This window comes from Dermacentor variabilis, chromosome 8, assembly GCF_050947875.1.
Source record: "Dermacentor variabilis isolate Ectoservices chromosome 8, ASM5094787v1, whole genome shotgun sequence".
In the NCBI taxonomy this organism is placed as follows: domain Eukaryota; kingdom Metazoa; phylum Arthropoda; class Arachnida; order Ixodida; family Ixodidae; genus Dermacentor; species Dermacentor variabilis.
The window spans coordinates 68,895,682-68,915,856 of NC_134575.1; the positions used below are offsets into that span (position 1 = coordinate 68,895,682).

At 43.4% G+C, this 20,175-nt stretch overlaps 1 protein-coding gene across 1 annotated transcript in view; it reads right to left on the reverse strand.

Annotated features, from left to right (window-relative positions):
• The window catches only part of LOC142591434 (japanin-like-RA2), a 68,499-nt gene that overhangs the window by 19,453 nt on the left and 28,871 nt on the right, over positions 1-20,175 (reverse strand). Inside the window, exons 4-6 of the mRNA XM_075703761.1 lie at positions 15,183-15,335; positions 11,358-11,380; positions 2,715-2,785 (exon numbers count right to left, since the gene is read on the reverse strand). Of these exons, the coding sequence (XP_075559876.1) occupies positions 2,715-2,785; positions 11,358-11,380; positions 15,183-15,335 (247 nt within the window). The remainder of the gene's footprint in view (positions 1-2,714; positions 2,786-11,357; positions 11,381-15,182; positions 15,336-20,175) is intronic.

The following is a 20,175-nucleotide window of genomic DNA, read 5'->3' on the forward strand; positions in this document are numbered from 1 at the left end:
CCGCGATGGTGCTTCACCGGTCGGGGATAATGTCATGAACAGTGGCGAAGACAAAGACGTTGTAGTGGGACTGTGCCAGAGTCTCTCCTCCTGGTCTGAAAGACTTCCTAAAACAAGTGGGCCCTGTGGAATCTTGACTAGGCAAGTGCTAGCCGTTTACTGCTGAGTAAACACTGCCTGTAACAATATTGCTGCTGCTTAGTGTGAGCAGCAGGAGTTGCCTGATTTTTATCACGATACTTTCCTTCAGCGTGTCAAGACGTATTTCGCTCTCTTGCCATTAACTTTTATGGCGACTAGCAGTGTTGCGCAGGTCCCGAAATTTCTTTTCTACAACATGACGTGTGTTCATGTTTTACTTACCCCAATGCGGTATCATGCCACGCATGCCGCCGCCCTTACACAACGCTTCAAATGAACACTATGGTACTTTGCATTGGGTTTTTATACTAATTAGCGATGGGGTGGTAACCTTGTATTGCGCCCCCATTGCATAAATTGGGTCTTGTCATGACACGCTAAGTTCCTCACGATGTTGCCCAGTCTAATCTGGGACACAGTATTACTCTTCTGGTACTATACAGTACCAGTGGCACGCACGACGATAATGGAAGACAAAATAGTCTAGAGGAATTCGAAATCCCGAAGGTAACAGCGGAAGAAGTAAAGAAAGCCTTAGGAGATATGCAAAGGGGGAAGGCAGCTGGGGAGGATCAGGTAACAGCAGATTTGTTGAAGGATGGTGGACAGATTGTTCTAGAGAAACTGGCCACCCTGTATACGCAATGCCTCATGACCTCGAGCGTACCGGAATCTTGGAAGAACGCTAACATAATCCTAATCCATAAGAAAGGGGACGCCAAAGACTTGAAAAATTATAGACCGATCAGCTTACTGTCCGTTGCCTACAAAGTATTTACTAAGGTAATTGCAAATAGAATCAGGAACACCTTAGACTTCTGTCAACCAAAGGACCAGGCAGGATTCCGTAAAGGCTACTCAACAATAGACCATATTCACACTATCAATCAAGTGATAGAGAAATGTGCAGAATATAAGCAACCGTTGTATATAGCTTTCATTGATTACGAGAAAGCGTTTGATTCAGTCGAAACCTCAGCAGTCATGGAGGCATTACGGAATCAGGGTGTAGATGAGCCATATGTAAAAATACTGGAAGATATCTATAGCGGCTCCGCAGCCACCGTAGTCCTCCATAAAGCAAGCAACAAAATCCCAATAAAGAAAGGCGTCAGGCAGGGAGATACGATATCTCCAATGCTATTCACAGCGTGTTTACAGGAGGTATTCAGAGACCTGGATTGGGAAGAATTGGGGATAAAAGTTAATGGAGAATACCTTAGTAACTTGCGATTCGCTGATGATATTGCCTTGCTTAGTAACTCAGGGGACCAATTGCAATGCATGCTCACTGACCTGGAGAGGCAAAGCAGAAGAGTGGGTCTAAAGATTAATATGCAGAAAACTAAAGTAGTGCTTAACAGTCTCGGGAGAGAACAGCAATTTACAATAGGCAGCGAGGCACTGGAAGTCGTAAGGGAATACATCTACTTAGGGCAGGTAGTGACGGCGGATCCGGATCATGAGACGGAAATAATCAGAAGAATAAGAATGGGCTGGAGTGCGTTTGGCAGGCATTCCCAAATCATGAACAGCAGGTTGCCGTTATCCCTCAAGAGAAAAGTATATAATAGCTGTGTCTTACCAGTACTCACCTACGGGGCAGAAACCTGGATGCTTACGAAAAGGGTTCTACTCAAATTGAGGACGACACAACGAGCTATGGAAAGAAGAATGATAGGTGTAACGTTAAGGGATAAGAAAAGAGCAGATTGGGTGAGGGAACAAACGCGAGTTAATGACATCTTAGTTGAAATCAAGAAAAAGAAATGGGCATGGGCAGGACATGTAATGAGGAGGGAAGATAACCGATGGTCATTAAGGGTTACGGACTGGATCCCAAGGGAAGGGAAGCGTAGCAGGGGGCGGCAGAAAGTCAGGTGGGCGGATGAGATTAAGAAGTTTGCAGGGACGGCATGGCCACAATTAGTACATGACCGGGGTTGTTGGAGAAGTATGGGAGAGGCCTTTGCCCTGCAGTGGGCGTAACCAGGCTGATGATGATGATGATGATGATGATGATTACTCTTCGCAACTACTAGGCTTTTACAGTGATATTACTCTGGCGACAGTGATCCGGTGAGTCACTTGTGATCGTGTCTCTGCGTTTCATGCTAGTAAAATTTCCCTGCGCTTCGCCGCAGATAGGCGGACTACGTAACTTGCGCTCATACGGACACCTTCTCGTTCATGTTCGCCTTTATGAGAAAAACAACGTCTTTGTCCACGTCACCATTCTGAACTATTGTGCCCCTGCCACACACGGCTCCTATAGCCGTCACTGAGACTGAGCTTCTTCGCCGGTAGTTGTCGTTGTGATGAAAGTAAGATACGTTTTGAGACTTCTTTACGATAACGAAAACGCTACAGTTGTGATAATAACCACATTTAATCCCATTACGTGTTTCATTACTTGCATTGACTTACTACGCTACGAAAAGAAAACAAGACATATTCTTGTTCATTTTTTCCACATCAAGCCTGAACGTTGGCTTCTTAATAAATACTTGCTGGAAAAAGCCATTTACTTTAGCATTGAAAGTTCACCATTGAAATGAAACCTAATACCTTACCACTTAGCTCGGTGATATTAATGTAGGTGATGAACGGACCGTCTGGAATGTATATGACTGTAACAAAGACCCTGAAAAAAATATAACCATTTCTTACGTAAAAACTAAGCACACGTTTTAAATACTCGACAATATCCAAGATACTACAATAGTATTTCTATGCTCAGGAAACATCCGCCAAAAATCTTTTATCATATATAGCAACATTACTATGGATTAACATGAGGTTGCGCCACTCTGATGATATCGGAATTGTGTAACTATTAGCACGCACACGTATTTTTATTTAATTAGCATAATCCACAATATATAATAGTGGTCAGACGCAGTTGGTAATGCCCATTGTATTTCTTTTGTGAAGATTATTTTGAACAGATCTCGAACTGTGTACAGCAGCGGTCATATATTGCTACACTGTGACATATGTTCATTTATACACTCAATATGACAGAAAGGTCATAAAAGAAGCTGATTTCGGAATCACAATAAGTAGTCACTACTACATCCCACAATGATGGGAGATGCGACGTTTGTAAATTAAGTAGTAACCACACGAGCCGGCCTGCGTGAGTAGATGCAATTCGCAATTTATTTCGCACTATCAAAAGAATGCGTATGTATTAAAACACTTCACAGACGACACCTATCACTTACTCGAGTGAACTGCTAGAAGCTATTATGACGACAAACAAACCGTGGAAAGAAAGCACACGCAGTTTTGGTACAGGGATCTCCTGCAATCAATAAGGAGTTATGTCAGCTCAAAGTTGCTGTGAAAAATATTGTCAGATGGAAATACCTCTTACCGTGCTTCATAACATAGAACCTGACCCTAAGAGAAGCGCAATGTATTCTTTAGGTCATATTTCAGTTAAGCTAAATGTATCACATGCACAGCATTATTGAAATGTAGCTCCTCAGGTCGCACAGGAAATACGCACACTCTTAAAATTTTCACACCCTTATGGGTGTAATGCGGGTGTACTTATCTTTTCACCCTAGTAAACACCCTAGAAACACCCTTTTTAACGGAAAAGGGTGTTCAATAAGAAAACACCATTCGAGCACCCCAGTCTTTCTAATTTACACCCTAATTATAAGTGAGTAAGTGAATAAGCTTACAGTATATGATAAATGAACATTGGCAGTTAACGCGCTGATATCGGCTATTCATGAAGTGCGCGCTACCTGCGCTTGAATCAGGTAGCTGGAATGATTAGATCGGGGCATCTAGGCAGCAGCGCACTCACTCCGAACAGCGGTCAAAAATGAAGTTTCCCACGAATGTTGATATCGAACGGATGACATTAACGCGCCGACTTTGCATAGCCAGATATCTGCAAAAGGCTTCGCATGATCAATGGCAAAATATTTGCCGTGCTATCACTTAATACTTAAAAATGTACAACCAGTTAGACTGGGGATGGTTAGGAGTGACGGCTAAAGGTAAATAGCCCACAAACTTATGGCTTGTAGATGATATTGGCATACTCAGCAACGCTGCAGACTATTTGCAGCAAACGTTTGAGGACTTTCACGCAGAAAGTGTAAAAGTCCGAGTCAAAGTTAGTATGCAGAAGAGAAAAGTAATGTTCCACAGTCTGGCGAGAGAACTAAATGTCATGGTCGGCAGTAAGCCTCTAGAACCTGCGCAGAAATACGTTTATTTAGGTTAATTACTCGCAGGGGCCTCTGATCAAGGAAATTAACAAAAATAAAATTTAGTTGGACAGCTTACGGCAGGCATTACTAAATCATGACCATGGAGCTTACTGCTAATCATTGCTTTCTACCGTTACTAACGTTTGGGGCCAAAACTTGGAAGTTACCAAAGAAGCTTGGGAAGACGTTGAGGACCGCGCAGCGAGTGATGGAATGAAAGATATTAGGCATGACGATAATAGACTGTAAGAAAGCGATGTGGATTAGAGAGCGAACGGGGATAGCTGATATTCTGATTGACATCAAGAGGAATAAGTCGTGCTGGGCAGACATTTTATTGCGTAAGGGAGATAACTGCTGGTCTATTGGAGCTGCAGAAGGGTGCTAAAAGAAGGGAAGCACAGTCGAGGACGGCAGAGAATAAGGTGGACCTGATGGAATTAGGAAACTTGAAGACACGTGGAACCAGTTAGCACAAGACGGGGGTATTGGAGATCGCTGGAGAAGTTTTGGTCCAGGGATAGACATCAAAATAAGCTGATGATGATGATGTCACGACATCCATGCCAGCTTCGCGGCATATGTCATTCATGTTATGTCATGCATGCGCGTCATGCACGTTCTTATAGCTCGATTTGCGTAGATCACGGGGGGGGGGGGTGTAGCGCCGTAGCCAAGGGGGGCACGCCGGGCCCTTGTAACGCTCACTAACAATAATTTTTTCCTACTATGGCAATGGCCCCCCTCATTTCCCCTCCACGGTCAATTGGAACCCCCCTCACACTTCGGGGAGGGGGGTGTAAGATTTCTCTAGACCCCTCCCCCTAACTTGTAAACGGAAACGGGGGAGGGGAGGGGAGCTGCCGCCAGGCCGCGAACCTTAGGCAGCCCAATTACCGGCTGCATTTCCTTTTGGACGTGAATACTGCTCTAATGTCATTACACAGCAGGATTCATGGCGGCTCGAGGGCATGCGACAATAAAAAAAAACGCATACAGCCATCAGCAAGTCTCAGCTTGAGCAGATTTTTGGGAGCTGGGGAAGACTCTAATAAAAAGAAAAGCTTCGCACCCCTCTTACATGCATTATCAACTCTGGGTCACCGTCGACTACACATTTCCGGTAAAAAAAATCACACATGAACTCCTCTGGGATTTGTTTGAGTATGCGTGAGCATTGTGACTCTTCCTCATCTACACGCTGTCCATGTTGTTATCAATGTCATGAAACTTGTTCCGACGAGTATAAGCGACAGCGCTGCGGCGACACGATCTGCTGTGGTCGGCGGCGCCAAGTGAACGGCTAGAGCAATGTACTGCAGGTGGCATGGCCAGGTGCGCTAGTGACGTTCCGTTCATTTTGAGCCGTTATCGCTCTTTAGCCCTTCTCATCCGCGTCGCACCATTATCAACCGTTCTCCGGCGGCGGCTGCTTGTGGCACGGCGGCGGCTGCTTGTGGCACGGCGGCGCGAGCCGTATCTTGAAAGCGAACTGCAATGCGGACAGAGTGTGCCCACTGCTGAAAACTTCACGCGCTGTGTCCTCACCGTTTGCTTCGCTTTGAAAACAGACACGGGTACACCTATCTTGAAAGTGATATTCGAAATGCGCATAGTGCGACATGAGCTGAGAGCTTCGTGAGCGCTATGTTCTCGCCGCTTCAGTCATGTTGAAGCGAGAGCTAGCACGAAGGTGAATTCACTCGCTGCTGCGGGTTCTCTTTTGAAAGATATCGTGCGGTACGGACTGACGGACGGATGGTTTTTCTTCTTGGGTAAGTATAGAAATGCTTACGTTACAAAAAAATCGCAGGGTTCGCGAATTTCGCTATAACAACCAACACCAACCTACTCCCCCTCCTCCCTCTCACCCCCTGCTGAGCGATGCCGTCTTGGTCGCCCCCTCCGCACCCCCGGGAAAAGGGACACTACGCCGCTATCTCAGTTGAAGAAACGATGATGAAACGTTATCGACAATAATGGCGTATGCTTACGCGTTGTCCCATGGCGTCCGAGATTGGTAGGCGAAGCTGGCGCACGCGAATCTAGGAGGCCATATTTACCGCTTAATCACATAAAAAGACAAGAAATAATGCCAAGGGACACAGTAAAAAAATGCAAACAAGGAACTGATCTTAACCATACTGTTTGGTGAAAAGAAATAAAAAATCAGACAGCCGCAACACACGCCACTAAAGTCACCACCGCCGGCGTAACGTCGGAACCAACAGTTGGCAAAATTGGTTCACCGCTACACCGCTGCTTCGTCTCAGCAACAAGAGCCGCCATCTTCTCGCGCGTATCGTTTTGTATGGTTTTGTTCTCTGCAAGTCCGCGCACGCAGCTCATCGGTGGATGCATGACTGGACGGCGTCACAATGCGGCCTGCGTCATTTTCTCATGTTCGCATAATCGGTGTGAGACAAGTCGCATGTTAAATGTTGGATAGAAGTGCCTCCCGTCTAAGCGAAGCGGTTGTATGGGGTTCGGAAGCGTCGATGGGTGTTCCGGCATGCGGATTTCAGGTACGTGCAAATGCGTTTCGCCCTGCTATTGAGCTCCGGAGCAAAGCGTGCAATATTTCATGTGAAAGATGCAGTGCTCGTCATCATGGTGTGAATTTCGAGCGGCAAACGAGAACTGCGGCGCTTAACGCACACCGCGGCTGCTAAGTCAGCGTGGAAATTGTTTTATGTTACCGCAATGTGTTGCTGTCAGTCTAACCTGCGGCTTGTGGACAGCTAGCCGATTGACTTTTGTTTGTGGCTGCGATAGGGATGTAAATAAAAGCGGTAATAATTTTCCAGAGCAGACAGTTGTTTCGCTTGATGTTTGCTCGTGTTCATGGCGTTATGAAGGCTAGAAAACTGCCTTGATCGTGCTTAGTTCTAACTCCAAGAGGCGTAGCGTTGGCGCAGTATGTGTGTGTTTTCCTTGCCGCGAGTACAACTTTCATGATTTTGCTGCATGAGTGGTAGCTGCTACATGCCGCCTGGGCAGAATACAATAAAAGCAATTTTATCACTTCCATACGTATCCAATGTGACGTAAGAATATTTCCAGCGTTTTATTAGGAGCGTAAACATCCAGTATAGTTTAGTAGGAAACCCAAATTGTATCTTAGCTTAGTAGGCGTGAAACAAGTGAAACTGGCATTCCTTTTTGAATAGTTCGCCCAAACGCCCGCAGATGCGTCATCGGGTATTTGACAGACGCTCCGCTACGTGAGTTGTTTTATGCGCAAAGATTGCCCGGTTCAGTATCCTGTTAATTTATGCCGACGCTCGTTCATCATAATTTTAGGCGATTACTCTCCCCGAGTACCGGACGATGCCAAACTTGTGAGGTATAGCAACCGCGGGAAATTCAAAGTGGCGTGGCTGCAAGTTCCTGTTTTTACGTTTCTTGCATTCAAAGCCAACAGGCACAGTATCACTGATTTATTTCCATTTCTGCTGTATTTGATCAATATAATGTGGCAACTGTATTCGCTCTTTATGTTCTCCATTTCTTTAGCTTTTTGCAGCAGCAGGTGCTTATTATTTCTTCAGTATCGGTGCGCCAGTTTTAATTTTGTATTTCTTGAACTGTGCAATTCCCACTCACAGGAATGCATGTCACCTGAGGTGTTCTTTTTTCAATCAAGAATGTTGAGGTTGCCTTTGTGAAACTCGATTTCTTGCCTCAAACGAGCTTGTACAAACGGACCAAGCTGATAATTCTACCTGCTTATATATGAAATATGTTGCGGTTATGAACCCTCATAATGAATGACACATAGTACAAACATTTTATGTATTAAAACAATTTCATGAAATTTCTCGTGTTTTTCGCGTTCGTGTTGTCCACTTCTCTACTCTTGTGTCCTGTCTGCACGCCTCACCTCTTTTTTGCATATTAAATATCGTCTAAATTTAACCATGCTTCCTTTACCACAACGCAGGAATAAAAAGTTCCGTTAATACCATGCATTCAGTATGGTGGCCCAGACGTGTATGCAAGCAACCTCCTTCATGTGGACCAAGAACTACTCTTCAATGTCTCGCAGACTTCCATGCGAAGCCCTCAACATTCTCACCTCAGTGGAATGGCTGCTCATCTATCAGCGTGTCCATGACCAAGACGGCCAGTTGTAAAGCTTCTGAGCCCCTTTAAGAAAGCTTAATGATGTTTTTATTTACTTTTCGTGGTTGGCCGTAGAATCTGAACATTTTTTATGTTTCTAACATTTTTACCTGGCACAAAGCGGTGCAACAACTTTAAGCCAGTGTAATGTATTTAAGCGATGCTCACTATAATGCCTATCTCGTTTTGTTAGTGTTTAAGAAATTTGAATGTCTGATGAGGTAACAGCATTTGAATTTGTCATCGTGGCTCGTTTCAATGAGCTGCTAGGAAATAAGACGCAAAACTTACCACACGCCAGTTGTAGCATTCTTGTTTTCATGACTACAGTATACACATTTCAACAGATGGAAAGTGGAGAGAAAAGCCTGGAGAACCTAATCATGGCAGGAGTGTCATGTCCTTGAATCATCCCAGGATTGTCATGTTCTTCAGCTCTGCAATGACTAATTCTTCATACATCTTGGGAGCGCAGTGGTCGCAATGCCTACAGGTATATTTGATAAGAGAATAGCTTGCGCCCAGATTTGCCACGCAGTTGATGGCTGATGGCTTTTTTGTCGTCTTCATGTTATTACTATGTATTCAATATTCATTTAGACACTACGGGCACTGAAGTACCAAAAGGCACTAGCATTTCAGGGGACAATGTGTCCAGCATGCCTGTCACAAAACGTGTTCCAGGGGCTACCTTGCCTCTATAGGTAAATGGACGCCAGATGCTCTGTGTACAATGTAATCGATGTACTTGTCTGGAGGGTTTGAAAGATGTACTACGGGCTGTACTGGCACTGTCTGAAGATAATGCATGGTTCTAAAAAGCCTGCAGCTGAGCATCTTCCACCGTACTGAAGGAAGTGTCCTAATTTATTTTGTTGATGTGGTTGAAATTTAGGAGCTGCAATGAATAGTTGTGACTGTGGCAATGCTGCCGAACTAAAGCACAAATTACACACCTCGACTCACACAGTGTATTCTAAAAGTTTTGCTCTGCAGTATCTGCTTGCTGCCTGACCTTATGGCACCTTTACGAGCAGTGGCAGGTGATTGCAGCTGCTGAGGCTTTATCAACTGGCAAGGTGAAAAAAGAATGCTGTGCCACCAGTCTGGCTGCACACTCCGAGATGCAGGCTATCTTGAACTGGGTGTTCGGTAGACGGTACCTGCGCTGCCTAAAACATATTGTTTGAGACCTATACGTAAGTGCGTTCACAACTGCACACAAGTGTGCTGTCACAGCAGAAAGTTGAGAACAAGCAGCATGTTTACCTGTGTTTCTTCAAAACATTAGTGCAAGTCATTCTTTCCCCAAGGCTGGTATTCACGCATAGGTAATGAGAACAGGGCATTTGTGACACACAAGGGGTCATGTGTCTAAAGTTTAATTATATCAGTAATCTATGTGATGGTAATATAAAATAGTATACCTTTTTTTCCTCAGCGGTCTCTTGGAGAGACATGACCACTTCCGGTAGCTTAGTTGTGATTTTTTATGTCTAGATTTGGTGTGCATATTGCAACTATAAGTAACAGTCAGTGCTCTCTCCTGCCCAGTTTTTATGCCGTCTTTGTGATATTTGCAATATCTTGAAGTTCAGCTGAGCGAAGTATGTCTTTACTATTAGTACTTTTCATGTTCAACTTTTGTGCAGTGCTCACTAGTTATTACTAGCCATGTTTTGTTCACATATGCTCTTGGATTGTAGCACGAAGTGACACGGACGCAGACTAGAAGCAGACAGGACGCGCGCTAACTCAACTATATTTTTATCGAAACGAATAATATATATATATATATATATATATATATATATATATATATATATATATATATATATATATATATACATATATATATAGGTGATTGCAAAAACCCGCAGCATAAGAACATGACAAGGTTTGAAGACAGCAGTTACACAAGAAGGGAAGTCAAGAAAGACAACAACAAAAAACACTACTTCAAATTAACATACGTGTTGTGAAGATACTGAAATTCGCATTCTAACAGAGGCAAAGATGCGTGGCTAACGGGCCAATCTTTTAATGTGAAATGCCTCGATTATTTGCCGTGTGGTTTGTAGTTTGTGTTTTGAAATAATTTTTGTGTCTTCAAACAAAGGTTTACAACCACAATTGAAACAATGTTACGCTAGATGTGAGGCATTACGCTTGTTAAGTAAATGTTTGTGTTCTTTTAGTTTGATATTAATGCGCCTGCCGCTCTGTCCAATGTAAGTCTTCCCGCAATTGAGAGGAATCTGGTAAACTATACCAGTGTTACAAGCACAAAAGGGGACACATGTCTGACGCCACAATCATCTTTTCTTTTTTTTGCCACCCTGTTCAAGTTTACCATTTATCATAGGGCACATGATAGACAATTTGCGGGAGGCCAAGAAAACTGCATCGACGCCATATCTATTGGCCAAGTTCCGTAAACCATGGAATAATCTATGTACATAGGGCACCAAAGCATACCATTTTTTTCCTTTTTTGTTTCTTATCGGGGCTCTTTACCCATTTTAAAAGCTTTTCGCAGGTTAGTAATAATAAATGCACAGAATAACTAGCCTTCTCGAACGCCGGAGCACAACGCCGCCCCTCTCCTTCACTCCCATTCGTTACGGAAGACGCCGCGTTTGCTCTCCGCTTCCTCCTTAGCGCGCGCTCGATTCAGCCGCGGTGGCCGGTTGCCGTCGCGTGCTTTAACTTGCACATACAGCATAGTACATGCGGCGACGGTGTTTTAGACATTGGAAGATATACAGGTACGTCATGGCGACGCCAACGGCGGCGGCAAAAATGCATCTGTAGTATACGTATAATTTCTATGGCGAAAAAATTAAGTTTACTCACTTAATTTCCGATGTAGATTTTTTCTGTGAAAAGAACAATAAAATCGGAAGAAATTAGGAACACCCGCACTTTTTTATGCTTCTAACTGCTTTCGTGTAGCATTGAAAAGATGTCGACCATAGAATGAACAGTAGAAATGCGTTCCCTCTTAAGATAAGTCTTGATAAGTATCTACTGATATTGTACGTACAACGACAAATTAAAACAAATATAGTGATAATAAAGGGTTAGATATCAAGGTGAAAACATTGTGGCATATCTTAAGTAATATTGAAAAAAATGGTAACGCTAGTTAATGCCCAAAAGATGCATCCTTTTGTTAGAACAGTTGAACAAACGCGTCAATCTCGAAAGAATATGCAATGGTGAAGGGCGACGCTAGGAATGAGTAGCTCGGAGACATGAAAAATAAGGTGCAAATTTTACAAGGGCAGAAGGCACTCTCAGAAGTGAAATACGAAACCTTCATACTAAACAACACCTGACAATAAAAAGCATTAATTTCTCTTCCGCATTAGTAACGGAGTTGAAGCAAAACTTTATATCAAGGATGTTAGAAAAGTGTTAGCCAAGAAACAAGAACATCGAACTACGTGTGAACTGTATTAGTATGTAAAAGGAGGCCGCGGATCTAGAACAAGGTTTCTCTCAGTCAGAATAGTATTCACGGGACAGAAACCGTGAAATTCAGGAATTAGTGCAAAAAAGCAATCGAAATGACGGAGCCTATTTATTGCAACATAGAAGGAATGGTAGATGAGCGTACCTCCGAAGCTGACATTCAAAGCTGGTATGGTGTTCCAATTAGCTACAATATAGAGTCACGTAATTGTTCACAAGTTCACTGCATCCAATACACGTCGACGATTGCGTCTGAAGATTATTACACCGCTGTGCAGCGCAAAAACAGCTGAAATACTAAAACTAACACCGCGCGTCCTTTTTAAATGGGGTGCCATGTTCTCACACGCCGAGTAAAGGTCAGGCGTTAAAGTGCGAATACGTAATTGTGATTCCTGAAACGTGACTCACCGTGACACGTGACTTTGGTAATTCTTTAAGGCTACAGCAGTTATTTGTTTGAACTGTTGCGTCACTAGAGGATTTAAATCTTGTACAAAAAGATAATACGAACAAAGCGAATATCTGCGATTTTTTGTTTTACTCCTTGCCCTAGATGGAGGGATGTACAACCAATCTGTCTACTTGTTTCCACGTAGTGCAGCCACGCGCATATACACAAAACAATACCCTCTCCCAACTTCTACGTCGTTCCAAAGCGTCACCGTGCTTCTTAGTCCTGCTGCGTCTTTCTTAGTGCTTGTGCGAAGCTATGTTATACAGCCAGTCAGATGTTCTCGTGTACATCGTGCAAAATACTGCACTTTGAGAAAAGAGGTAAACACAACAGTTCCTAGGCGAGACCATCAAGAGATGCGCGCAGCCAGCAAAAACGCAAGCGAACAAATTCGCTGTCCGCAACGTATGCTTCACGCCTTTTTCCTGTTCCGATAGTTGAGAACGCTGGAAGGGATCTCGCTTAGGGAGGCAAGAGAGGGCAAGTGGATAGAGCGTCTGTTGACGGGGAAGCTCGTCTCTGCAAATGTTTGGTTCGCGACAGCTCAAATATTTCTCTCTGTGGTAATATTGAACTCATTTGAAAAAAAAAATCATCGGGTCAGAAGGCTACCTAGAGGTCGCATAACAACTTCAAGCGTATCAACAAAATTTGATACGTGGCCTGATGAGAGGCCCAGTAAAGAAATATACATCAAATGAAAGAAATGCGAACAAAATGAGTGGTATTTCTTGAGTAGCATTTAAAATCTATCATTGAGATCTGTCATTCCTGCAAAAAGAAAATAAAGTTAAGAGAAGAAATAAACGTGACCTGAGGATCGATAACAAAATGTTGAAGGTTAGCTGTGCTAAGAGCAAATTAAATAAAAATAAAAAAAATATGGGGTTTTACGCGCCAAAACCACTTTCTGATTATGAGGCACGCCGTAGTGGAGGACTCCGGAAATTTCGACCACCTGGTGTTCTTTAACGTGCACCTGAATCTAAGCACATTACAAAAATGCAAGATATACCTGGGGACGGTCTTTCAAGAGAAGAGTTTATGGAAAAGAAAACAGCGTGAAGGCTAAATAACAGTAAATATGAAGCTGTGCTAAGCCAGCAAATTTGCAGCTTTAACTCGTTATATCGGTAAAACGCGGAACTACATCGAGCTCAATAATAGGAAGACCTGCAAAGAAGAGTGTAGATGATACCCTCACGGACGCCTTTCTTCCGTTAGCCGCTGTACAGATAGCGAATGATTTTCACAGCCACTTTATTGACTCAGTAACCAACATACCAAATCGGCAGGCACCATGACGTGCTCCGATGTAGCACTACGCTCTCTAACATTCATTCTGCTTTCCTACCCACTGTCTATGACGAAGAATTATAGAATGTGATATAATCCATGAGTTCAACTTGTAGGATAGCATGGGCATTTCTCCTGGCATCGAATTACTGGGACTTTTAAAACGAAGCTGTGTATGGCTAGGGCACCGTGTATTTTGCGTGTGCTGCAACAAAAGCTATCCTCATACCACCGTAAGCAGGCAAAACAATACAGTGGCTCATGTGATGCAGGGGCTACAAGTCCTGCGCAAAGTGAAGCGAATAGTGCTTGCATCCTTTCTTATCACACACAAAGCATAGTGAAAAGCATGCCGGAAACTGTCGTCGTCATTAGCTCATGCTACCGGAAGCAATGACTCATGCCCCCGGAAGAAAGGAAGAAATTCAAGGGCTCATAGCCCCACAATCTTCATTCCTACTCAGTTTGCGTGGGTTAGTTACGCTTAGAATACTCCTGTGTTGGTTTTTGGTGATTTCAATGTGGATCCGAAAAGGCAGTGGTTTACACGTTTTGTGGTGCCTACTGCCGCTTGCAACGCCACACCGATGGACAACGATGATTGAACCGACCATTCAGGGGCTTACGTGCATAGATTTGACATTATTCAAAAATATGTTTGCATATATATCCGGGCACACCAAAGTGTGATATGGAGAATTTCATGGCCACGCACTTTGCATGGGTTAGCTGTGATGACACTAACCCTGTGATTATTGTTGGAGACTTCACTGTGGACGTTTCCAAACTGAACAACAACTGGCTCACTTAGTCTGTGCAAGAAATTTTGGTTTGAACTGCCACGCCAATCCAATTTATTCAACTACTCAGCAACAATCGTGCATAGATTTTGCTTTGAACAAGATTTAGTGTAAGGTTGTAACCGAACCAATCAGTGTATGTCACAATAATCACAAAGCTATCATCACTGCCACAACCAAAAGATGAAAATAAATGCATTTGTCATTGTCTAACCCTTTGTGATGTGCTTCAGCTTCGTTGGCCATCCAACTTCGCAGAGTAGAATGGCTCTTCAATTTTTGGTATTTGTTACTTAACCCTTTTATTTCTGGCTATTAACAGAGGAGCGTCTTTCGCTCAGTACGAAGCATGCAGAATGCTTCTCGCAATAATTTTGCCATTAGCAAACTGGGAAGATTTTCTTTGTGCATTTCCCAACAGCCGCGCAAGCACCAAGATTTTGTGTGTTTATAACGTATGAGCGCCCTCGTTGTTATAGAAAACTAAACGACATCAAAATACACAACTGCTAATAAAGGGCTCTTTAATCTTCCTCAGGTCAAGCTTTGTTAACACAGTTTGGAATGTAGCAACTACATCTGTATGAGCTGGCAAAAGTGTGATCATATAACACATGTAGTATGGCGATGGCTACCTTAAGTTTTGCTTACCTGGTTATAAATATTCATCGACAGTAGTCGTCTGACCCCTTCGTCTGTCTTTTTAAAGTGATCCGATTTCTCTGATTTGACACACATTATATTCGAGTGGTTTAACGCGGAGGAGTATCCCACGAGGTAGAGTGTTTCTGAGCTGTTTGCCGGCTGAGAACAGGATAAAAAAGTAATTGAGTAATAAAGCTCGCAACGGTAGCAAAGCAGAAAAAACAGGTACGTAAGGACTAAGTCAGTGTATTGCGAATCGCATAAGGTACATAAGAGGCGGTTGGCTGTGCGCATCATTTCATACGAATGGCTTTGCAGACAGCCGTCCACATTACACACCGAAGGTATTATTGATAAGATAGTATGTCGGTAGCCTTAATTAGCTATTTCTAGCTTGACAGATGCAAACTTATGTAGTCTTAGTAGGAACCTGGAGCCATTTTAATGAAATTAGTTTACAGAAGATAGAGGGGAATAACGCACATTGGGCACGAATTTCCAGAGAGCTACCGGCAGCTCCTAGTTGTCCTCGTGACATTGTTACGCTTTGCACAATCATTCAGTCAAAATGAATTAGCTTAGAAACAAAAACGAGGACGGGCGCTATAAGATCGCACTAAACACCATGAGTGTAATGTTATAACGCTGGAAGGTGGCAGTACGTATTGTACAATGACATAATGTAGTCGGTATTCTAGTTTGAATTAACAAAAAAAAAGTCAATATGAGAAAGACATCTTATACCCACTCAAGCACACGCTGCACCGCGGCATTACTTTCCATATAGTCTCTATACTTCATATCACATTTTTTCCAAACTTTTTGGGGCAGTATTTTATCAAGAGGCTGAACGCCACACTAATTCGGAAGTAGTAGTAAAAACCACCGAATCCTGCGAAGGCTGCACATTCTTTCGAGAAAATTGGCATGACAAAGCAAACTTTGACGGTTCCTGGTTCACAGTGGGGTCACGTAATCTCCAGATTTCTTCCAATTTGGTAGGAACAACATTTAAAAAAGTCTAAATATGACAGAGCATTAACAATCCTACTGTTGTTTATAAGGAGAAAATCCAGCCATTCTACGGACAACTCACAATATTTCCCTGGGCAGATATTGCCACCAATACGAAGAGATGAAAATTCTGAACTGCGAGCTTCTTAGTGCATAACCTAGGTAATCAATCTTGGCATCTAAAGTGCTGAGATGCAACAGACGACTGGAACAAGTCACTCACGTTTACCTAATCTTTAGTTTATGATTTTTCTTCTGTATTGTGGAATATAAATTAGGCCTAGCTGTTGTTACCGACGGCAAAAATGCCGAAATATTCAGTTTTATTGCAAGAGAATGTCAAGCGAGACATTCTTTAGCATAGGTATCGATGGTGCCGTGCGTTCAGCAAACCTGAATTGAAGGAAACGTTATCGGATTAATCGTGAAGCAAAGGGCTCGTCTACTATACAGTTGCACAAGAAGCGCATATTTACGAATATTTACAAGTAAGGCAAGCAGCACGGATGTAACAGCAGCCAAAATGGCGTGAAGCAACTTGTTCCTCTTCTTCATTGGTGCCGTCCTAATGCCACAGACTTCCCCTGTCTCGTGGCATTACCTCCGGGCCAAAAAACTCAAACCGTCCGGGTAGGCTAGACTGCAGCATCAGCAAACCGGTTACAGAGCTTTAGCGGAGCAACGTCAAATACATCAGACCCCATTAGACCACGAATATCTTCTGGACATCCCGATTAGATCCTAACATTAAAATCATGGTTAGGACCTCCTGTGGACAACATGAGGACAATAATTTCGGGACGTCCTATTTAGGATATCCTTCAGTAATCCACAGGATTGAACTTCTGGGATGTAAACAAATTGTAAACTTTAATGCTATGGATGCCCCAAAGATGTTTTCAACGGGATGTCCCACACCAGACACATGTGATCGTATCGTGGATATGATCACATATGATATGATCATATGTGATTATATCGGGCAATGTTAGGTCTCTCCAATGGCTGCACTCAGCGAACGCTATTCCGAAAAGACATGTCAGACAACAACACGAAGTTGCCACACTCAGCACCAAAGTTACCGTGAAGAGTATTATTGTAGAAGTTGCAATGGGGGGACGGCCGAAAGTTCATCGGCATAACGGGAGGAAACGTCAGAACTCGGTAGTTAGAGCACCGTTATAGCTGCTAATAACCACCTACAGCAAGGCGTAAACGAATCAATCGTGTTCTGCTCACTCCCAAGATGCAGAGAAAGTAGAGTACTGATACAGCTGCAACGGCTGCAACCCCTGCCGTAGCACACAACAGTGGCTGCCTTTACCCAGTCGAATCGCCACTCTTGTATGCGTGCTTTTCAGCGATTCGCGCGTAGTCGGTCATATGACTTCTGAAGACGCATCTGAAAGCTGTCAGCGAAAATCACTCTGCGACGTGCGCGGCAGAACGATTTCTTTCGCCCAATTGCGTCATGTAAACAGCCTAAAGACAGTGAAGGCGAAGCCTGTGCGTTCAATAGAGATTAATTAAAATATTTGACATTCTCATTCATATGCGTTGTTACTTTTTCCTACTTCTTTTCACCCACCAAAGTTTGTGGGATCGAGTGCCTTAATTGAAGTTACCTTAATTACCTGTGCCTTAACTACATTCGCCCTAATTAACACCAAAGGTCGTAGATTCGACTCACACCAGCAGCCGCGGGGTGCGACTCCAACCAAAGGTCGTTGGCTCGAGTGGCCTAGTTAACTCTATACAATGAACTCTGTCTTGATTTACTTCCCCTTAACACCAATGATCGTGGGCTCGCCTTCTACAAAAACTCGAAGGATCGGCTCCCACCAAAGGTCGTGGCTTTGAGTGCCTGAAATAGCTCTATCTTATTTAACTTTGCCCTTTTTTTGGCATGATAGGCGGCGTCGGAGTCAGCTGTGGAAGACGAAGACGAACGCGCGAGCGGTGGCAGCGAGCGAGGGGCAGTATGGGAACGCTGTCATCAAGAACGGCATCTGAGCCAGCTGTGGAAGAAGCCGACTACGAACGCGTGAGCAGTGGCACGAGCACGTGTCTGCGCGAGGCGAGCTCGCGTGGCTTTCAGTGCCGCGTTTCACGTCTTCAAGACCATCGGGGGTATGACCCACCTAATTAAGGCTCTCGCCTTAATAAAGCATGCCTACGAAGGGGAAATATTGAGATTTCACACCTTTAAGTGCACGAATGATTTTATGGTACTTCCACTCTGGCGGTAACATTGCCGGGGGTAATAATTTACTAAATATTACCCCATTCAGTGTACCTAACAAGAGAAGTGGTAGACACGTTATAAACAGGGAAAAGGTGCACCAGAAAGGCTGACCTCATCTGGGTTTATCGCCCTTATGCCACGGGTACTACTAAACTTCAAGTTCCAATTCACTTTATTTCAACATCAATATCTACACAGTCATGCTGTGGACAGCGGACAAAAAGCCTCAAGGTAGTGCATGACTGCGTCCACTGACCGTCTACTTGACAGCACTGCAAATAAAGATTGCGTACAAGAGTCTATAATCCAAGAACACAAGAGTTAATAAAGATACACACTTAGAATTGTAGAAGAAAAAACAATATTATTACAAGAAGGCATATCGAAACAAACAGCCAATAAATATATAAAAGTGAAGTGTGTAGGAGTAGCAAACACATGAAATGCAGCAGGACAAATATATATGCATAATCAGTTATTAAGCAAGTTAGGGAGTTGGAAATGCAGCATCTATCACCATATTTTGTGCGATTGCGTGGAATGTCACAAATCTCATGAAAGTGGGTTTCTCAAATGTTTCTGCTTCGTTTGAGAAAGGATAACTTCTCAAGAAATGTGTTTTTTTTCTAATCTTGGTTTGATACTCCATATGTCATCCCCCCTTTTTGATTTTGGACTGACACGAGAAGTGTCTGGATTGCAGGCAACTCCCGAAGTTTACTTTGTCTAGAAGTTGAGTAACAGTGACAGCGCACCTTGCTCAGCTACTGAAATGCCAATGATAGGCGCAGCACCTTTTACAGGTGTAAAGTGCGACTGGCTTCCACCGTCTTGAGCAAAAGGTGAGCAAAAAACTGGTTAAATGGTAATGAAAACTGCGTTTCGTCCTTTACAATTCCACCATGCATGAAAGATGACAAGATGATGGCATGGGAAGATGATAAGGAAGGTGGTTTTTACGTGTTACCAAAAGCAATGGCTCGGGTGAAAGCAGTTCGTGCCATTGACAAGAATTTTAAATAAGTAACGTTCAATCCACATGCGCAAAAAAGAAAAGCACTTTATTTTCTGGAGGATTTGCATTTAGAGAGCCTTGCTACTGAAGCAAGGAAAGAGCAAACAGGGTTTCTTGACGTTTTTCCCCCTGAGGACACATAAACTAGGAGCACCATTTTGCGCCACTTTGTTTCGAAAAATTGGATCATGGCAACGCGCCTTCGCTCGATACCTTCAAACGCATCTGCAGCTTCTGGGGAACGCAGACGCCTTTTCGCTAAAGAATTCTTCGTACAGTGTAACATTTTTGGGGGGAACTGTCAACTGGGTCGTACAATAGGTTTTCAGTCGGTATAGAAGAGTTGTTTTACTCGCTTTCACATCAAGGGGTGCCAAGTGTCTTAAAAGACAAGATAGCGGCCTACGGAGAAATGCATTTCCAGAATGCTGGATTTATTCGAAATGACGCATTCCTATGTTTCTTAGAATTTTATTTGAACTCAGCTACTGTGAAGTTGGAAGGAAAGTTGTTGCTACAAAGGTGAGGAATATGTATAGGCTCGACTGTAGCTCCAGTTCCTTGCGATCTTTCTTTGGCCTATATCGAGACGCGAATCCACGCGCATGTGCCGCATCCTCGCGTTGTTAAAATAGGCAGGTGTACAGATAATTTTCTCCTAATTTTAAGGAATGTTTCAAACGATGATATGGAGGCTGTTGTTCATGACACTATTAAGGTGTTCT